Below are 6,865 nucleotides of genomic sequence, written 5' to 3' on the forward strand. Positions count from 1 at the left end.
AATATGGATAATCTCAATACATTAGTAAGTGCCTTGTAATAACTTTCTCTACATAATAAATGCTATTTGCTGAACTGACAGAACCCCTTTGTTGAACATTTTTAAATAAGTTATACAATGCATTTGGAAAGTTTTCAGACTCCTCACTTTTTTCATATTTTGTTATCTTTCCCTCATAAAATCTGCACTCAATGCCTCATAATGAGAATGTGAAAACACAATTTTAGACATTTTTGCTAATTTATTAAAAAGGAAAAACAAAAATTTAACATGGACATAGGTGTTCAGACCTTTTGCTATGAGACTTGAAATTTAGCTCTGGGAGCGTCCCATTTCTCTCAATAATCTTTGAGATGTTTCTACAGCTTGATTGGAGTCCACCTGTGGTTCAAGTTCAGTGGCAAAAAAAGTTTGGGAACCCCTGGTCAAAATTACTGTTACTGTGAATAATTAAAGGGGTTTTCACACAAAAATATTCTACAGTTTTCAAACCAGCACCTTGTAATTCCATGTAATTTAAAATTTAGCGCAGTCACAGAATTATTCAATAAAATGTGCATAGCTGTATAGTACCACCTGCTGTTTGTTTTCCTTATTTCTTTGTCTTGCTCACTGAGATAGCCGCACATGCTCAGTTTCGTTCTTTAACTGCCTCTTGAGTTGTGATAATGAGAGCATGGAAATGTCCCCTTAGCTGCAGTAGAAAGACACTCCCCTTGAGCTGTCAGCTTGATATAAATCTAGCAGAGAAGTGAATAGGGAAATCTCTGGATCCATGTGAGGAACAGAGCTGGTTCTAAGTTTGTTAGAAATATTGTCATGTACTATGAATTTCATTTTTACATTAGTCATAGGATAGCCCCTTTAGGCAAGTTGAAGATAAAATGATCTCTAAAAGGCATACAGTTAAAGATGACACATTACCTTTGTATTTTAAGCAAAAACATATATTTTTTTTTTCATCTTTTACATTCCGAAAATAACAAAACAAGGAAGAATTCTTGAAGAAAACTTGTGGGCACCCTGCATGTTTAGTACCTAGTAGCACCCCCTTTGGCAAGTATCACAGCTTGTAACTGTTTTTTGTAGCCCGCAAAAAGTCTTTCAATTCTTATTTGAGGGATTTTCATCCGTTTTTCCTTGCAAAACTCTTCCAGTTCTGTGAGATTCCTGGGCCTTCTTGCATGGACTTCTCTTTTGAGGTCTGTCAATAGATTTTTCATGATGTTCATATCAGGTGACTGTGAGGGCCATGGCAAAATACCTTCAGTTTGCACCTTTTGAGATCGTTTATTGTGTATTTTGAGGTGTGCTTAGGGTCATTATCAATTTATTTAAGCTATCCTCTTTTGAACTTCAGCTTTTTTACAGTTGGTGTTATGATTGCTTCCCGAATTTGCTGTAATTTCAATGAATCCATTCTTACCTCTACCCCTGAAATGTTCCCCGTGCCATTGGCTGCAACACAACCCCAAAGCATGTTTGATCCACCCAGATACTTAATAGTGTTGGGAGCGAATATTCAAATCGTGAATATTTATCGTGAATATCGACACTTCAAGAATTTGCAAATATATATTCAGAAATTCAAATATTCTCTTTTATTTTATTTTATATCAGTAACCTCCCTTTTGCTTGTGGGGCCAATGAGAAGGCTGCAATGTCTTTGTCTGAGCTTAGCTTCATCCCTAGCAACCAATGGGAAAGTTACTATATAAGGAACCTCCCCAGCAGCCATTTTCTGCTGTGTAATGGAGTTCTGAGAGAGACAGCAGTGTAATTGCTGTGCTCTGTGCTTTGCTGTATATACATTAGACAGTTAACTTAAATATATAATTCAGATAGTTAGGGGGAGATAATCAGTGTAGGTTACATTGATTTATAGTGTAGCTGATAGGTTCGAGTGCAGGGTGTTAGGTAGTGTGATAGGTTCAGCTGTCCATACATACATAGTGCTGTGATGTCACCTAGTCGCACGAATTGCGCAAAAATATGTGCATCATTAATTGGCAACTTTTGCAATCGTGAATATATTAGTTCTGCTGTGCCAACCATTATCACCAGTCTCAGTAAACTTCTAGCAGCATGAAAACTGTACCTAAAGTGACCCACGCCTGTATTGTGTGTGCATCACGCGTGTATTACATTGCCAATTTTCGCAATCAAGAAAATAACTGTAAATTAGCGATTTTATGACGAATATTTACCGATATATTCGTGAAATATCGCAAAATCGCATATAGAGGTGTTCTTTTCATGAAATTCTGTGCCTTTTTTACTCCAAACATACATTTGCTCATTGTGGCCAATGGGTTCTATTTTAACCTCATTGGTTGCCAGGACTTGGTTCCTGCATCAGACTTGTTTATATGTGCTTTTGCAAACTTCTGATGCTTTGTGGTGAGGACACAGAAGAGGTTTTATTATAATAACTTTCATGTAGGCCATATTTGTTCAGGTGTCACTGAACAGTAGAACAATGTGCCACAACTCCTGAGTCTGTTAAATCTTCCTGAAGGTCTTTTGTAGTCAAAGCCGATTCTGATTTGCCTTCTAGCAATCCTATGAGCAGATGCCTCTGACATTTTTCATGGTCTTCCAGACCTTCTCTTGATCTCCAATATTTCTGTTAATTGCCATTTCATTTATTAAGTATATTTCAAACTGAGGAAATGGCAACCTGAAAACTCTTTGCTATCTTCTTATAGCCTCTCCTGCTTTGTGGGCCTCAACCATTTTCAGACTGATAGGCAGCTGCTTAGAAGAACCCATGGCTGTTGTTTTTTGGGACAAGGTTAAAGGAGTCTGGGTATTTTTAAAGCTTTGAAATTTGCATCTCCTGGCCTTTCCTAATGATGATTGTAAACAAGCCTTAACCCTAACAGGCTATTTAAGGTCTGAGACCTCTGTCAAAGTTATCTGAGCGCTCATATCTCCTTGGGTTCCCATACTTTTGCAAACTACTCCTTTCCTTTTCCACTCTAAAATTGCATACTACTAAGTGTGTTTCATCTTTTAACTACTGAAAATGTAAAAACTAACTACTTAAAATAAAACATTTTTATTTTTTTGCTTAAAATACAAAGGTAATGTGTCATCTTTAACTGTATGCTTTTTGGAGGTTATTTAATTTTTAAGTTGCTTAACTGTTTACAGTAACATTCATTTTTACTATGGGTGCCCAAACTTTTGCATGTCACTGTAAGGTCTCACAGCTGACAATGCATACCAGAGCAAAAACCAAGCCATGAGGAGGACAAAACTGCTTGTAGAGCACACAGACAGGATTCTGTGGCATCACAGATCTGAAGAAGGGGACAAAGACATTTCTGCTGCACTGAAAGTTCCCAGGAGCACAGTGGCCTCCATAAGTCTTGAAGTAAAGAATCTAAATGACTATCAGACTGTGAAAAACAACATTTTCTGCTTTGATATAACCAAGATTGAACTTTTTGGTCCCAATTCACCATATCTGGAGCAAACCAGGCACTCCACAATACTGTCCCTACATAAAAGTGTTTTGTATGAGGCTGGGACAGGGAGACTGAATGGAGCAAAGTGCAGAGATATTCATAATGAAAATCTGATCCATAGTGCCCTGGACCTCAGATTGGGCTAAGGGTTCACCTTCGAATACGACAACAACCCTAAACATACAAGCAAGACAACACAGGAGCAACTTAGCGGCAACTTTTTTGATTGTCCTTGAGTGGCCCAGCCAGAGCCCTGACTTGAACCCAAACATCTGTGGATAGACTTGAAGATGGCTGTCCCCATCCAACTTACCAGAACTTGAGAGGATCTTCCTAGAACAATCACAGAAAATCCCCAAATCCAGGTGTGCAAACCTTGTGGCATCATACACAAGAAGATGGAGTCTGTAATTGCTGTCAAAGGTGCTTCAACTAAGTAATGAGTAAAGGGTCTGAATGCTTATGTCAATGCAAGATTTCATTTTTCCTTTTTGATAAAATAGCTAAGATTTTGATCATATTGTTTTCACTTTGTCATTACAGGGTGTTGAGTGCGGAAATGTAGGAAAAAACTGGATTTTTTGTAAATTTTAGCACAAGGCCACAATACAACAGAATGTGAAAGGGTCTGAAGACTTTACAGATGTACTGTATTTAACCAAAAATGATGTCATTGAAAATACACCTCATCTTGCAAAAAAAAAAAAAGCTTCCATTTGGCTGTAATGATGGAAAACATAGAAAAATTGTATGGCTTTTGGAATGTACTGTAGCAAAAAAACAACAAAAAAAAACGATTTTTTTCTAAATAATGTGCTATTATTGTGCAGAAGTGAGCGTTTGTAAGTAAGCAATAATACAAAAAAACTGAGCTGACTTACTGTACCAAGATTGCATAACTGTTGAGAGGTTATTCGAGGAGAAGTTAACTCTGCTGGAATCTACTGTTGTGATATTACCAGGAAAGTGAATGACACAGATAATAGAGATACCTCTCATACCAAAAAAGCTGAACAAATCTGACTGGATGATGCAGGTAACACCTATGTGTTTCTTTCTACCAGCTGATATAAATGTTATATTATCTGAATATTTTTAACCGATTTTTTTTTTTGGCAAGTTTCCTAAAATATTTCTAGTTTGGCAGCTCCTTTTTGGAATTCATGACAACACATTACAATTTAAAGCAGCAATAAAATATATGTAAACATAATGTATGTACCTTAACAGTATCCAAGGGGTGTCCCACAATAACACTAGCAGCCCCTAGAAGAGGTAGAAATATTTAGTATTTTTTAAGTAAAGGGTCATAAAGGAATAAGCACAAGTTCTTATTAGTTTGAGTATGTGTAGCATGTGTATGGCTTAATGGACGTATTATTTCCCAGAAATCTTGCATTTCTGCTTAAGGTGGGGGCTGTTAGAACATGGTACAATTTGCAGTTATTGACAAAAGCTTGGCATGCGGTTATGTTCCAGGCAGATATGTAAATAATTACATGTGTAGTTTGATTGCATACTGGGTTTTGCCACAAAACTTAGAAGTGCTTCCCCTGCAGTCCTAAAAAGGTTCTCAGAGACTACTTTCAGGTAATGTACCTTTTGGTGACCATTCTGACAAAGCTGTTAGTACGTGTTGAGAACAGTAGTTATGTGAGGGCACGCTCAAATTGTGAACAGGTTTTTAATGGTCTCGATAGACCACCAGTAGAGAGGATTTCTTGATCTTCAGACAAGAACGGGCAGCTCCCACAGTTTTGTTGTCCACCATTGACACCTTACACACCCCTGTCTCTGTCTGGACCATTTCCAGTGCTTAGTATATGTCCTGCCATTGACAGTCAGCCATTGTAATTTTTGTTTGCAGTGGTATAGTAAACGAGAAACCTGGCCTACAGACTTGAACTGTATAGTCTTTGATAATGAACCCAGGTTCTGTTTGAGATCCTATGATGGTCCGGTTCAAGTGTGGAGGCCTGGTGGTGGGTACTTCAATCCTGCTTCTAGTGTGAAGCGACACACTGTCCCAACTGCTAGTGGGATGATCTAGGGAGCCAAAGTATACGACAGTTGGTCACCCCTAGTAATAATACAAGGAACAACAGCTCAGCGATATGTGCAGGATATCCTTTGGGGACATTTGTTGCTTCTCATGGCAGGGCTTCAAACTGGAATTTTTCAGCAGCATAATGCTCACCCACACCAAAAAGATTTTCCCAGGCATGTTTCTGCCAGATTGAAACACTTCCATGGCCTGCTTAGTCACCAAATTTATAGCCAATTAAACTCTGTCAGATATGTACAGAATAGAACAAAAACACTTTATGACCCTCTAAGAAATTGAAGGCATATGAAGCTACCTATGAGCACCATTCTATGGCTCTGTGCAACTCAAGGGTGCATACAGCTGCAATTTAGGTTTCTACATAAGGCTTTACAGTGCTGACATATTTATAAAAGAGCTTTGTACATACAGTAGACTTCCATAAAGAAACTTCTCCGGGAGTACTATATTGACTGCATGTGCTTGCAAGCAACAGACATCAACATAAAATTGCCCACAAGATCTTGGCTTGAGGACCAAATGGACATTGTAAAAATAATGCACTCTCTGTGCCAGAAGGCAATTGGTCCTATTTTTTTTTTTTTTTTAAATGTTCAGAATGTTATTCAGTAGTATCAAATTTCATGCCTAGAAGTCAGAAGAATATGTCTGTATTCACTGTGCCATATGCTCACATATAGTACTACTGAAGCAAATTACATAAAAACAATGCATTATTACTTACCTCCAAGGTATCCAGCTACAAAATCTTCTATTTGGACTCTCCCCATTTTATGTTTTAGGACCAAGAGCTCCTCTCCTATGCAGTTACAGTTTTTTTTGCAGTGACAACTACATAGCGTTCGAAAATGTGTATTCACTTTCTTCCAGTCCAAAGGTTTTGATGTGCAAAACAAATGTGTTCTCCTGGCAGATGAATCTGTATCTTGTGTCATCTGTTTTATGCTAATGCCAGTGGTAGTTCATACTTTGTCAGCTTTTCCTAGTATAATACTAACACACAGTTTAGAGAATATAGGAATTATTTCCATTCTTCATGTGCTTTGACTATTCACATATTCAACATTTTCATTACGATCAACAATATTAGTTCATGGTTGTCTTTTGTAGCTGCTTACATTTATTGATTTATAAAATAAAATACTTAATCCTTAGACTGGTTTATGATTTACCTTAAAGTAAAATTAGGAAACGGGACAAAAGGTGCTTGTTGGGTTGTGATATAATTTATTAACTAAAATAAATGTTCTTATGAAGCCACTTCTGTTTTATTGCTACAAAAAAAGCAGTTTTTGATTATGGAAGTTTTTTTATTTAAGGTGCAGTT

The 6,865-nt window shown here is 37.3% G+C and overlaps 1 protein-coding gene across 3 annotated transcripts in view; it reads right to left on the bottom strand.

Annotated features, from left to right (window-relative positions):
• Positions 1 to 6,578, bottom strand: part of LOC122939062 (solute carrier family 25 member 48-like) — a 184,696-nt gene extending 178,118 nt beyond the window's left edge. Inside the window, exons 1-2 of one of the 3 annotated variants that reach the window (XM_044295008.1) lie at positions 6,263 to 6,578; positions 4,696 to 4,739 (exon numbers count right to left, since the gene is read on the bottom strand). In XM_044295008.1, the coding sequence (XP_044150943.1) occupies positions 4,696 to 4,739; positions 6,263 to 6,473 (255 nt within the window). In that variant the 5' untranslated portion in view covers positions 6,474 to 6,578. The remainder of the gene's footprint in view (positions 1 to 4,695; positions 4,740 to 6,262) is intronic. The other 2 variants (XM_044295009.1, XM_044295007.1) reach the window with 2 other exon arrangements.
• Between the last annotated feature and the right edge of the window lie 287 nt (positions 6,579 to 6,865).

This window comes from Bufo gargarizans, chromosome 5, assembly GCF_014858855.1.
Source record: "Bufo gargarizans isolate SCDJY-AF-19 chromosome 5, ASM1485885v1, whole genome shotgun sequence".
Classification (NCBI taxonomy): Eukaryota; Metazoa; Chordata; class Amphibia; order Anura; family Bufonidae; genus Bufo; species Bufo gargarizans.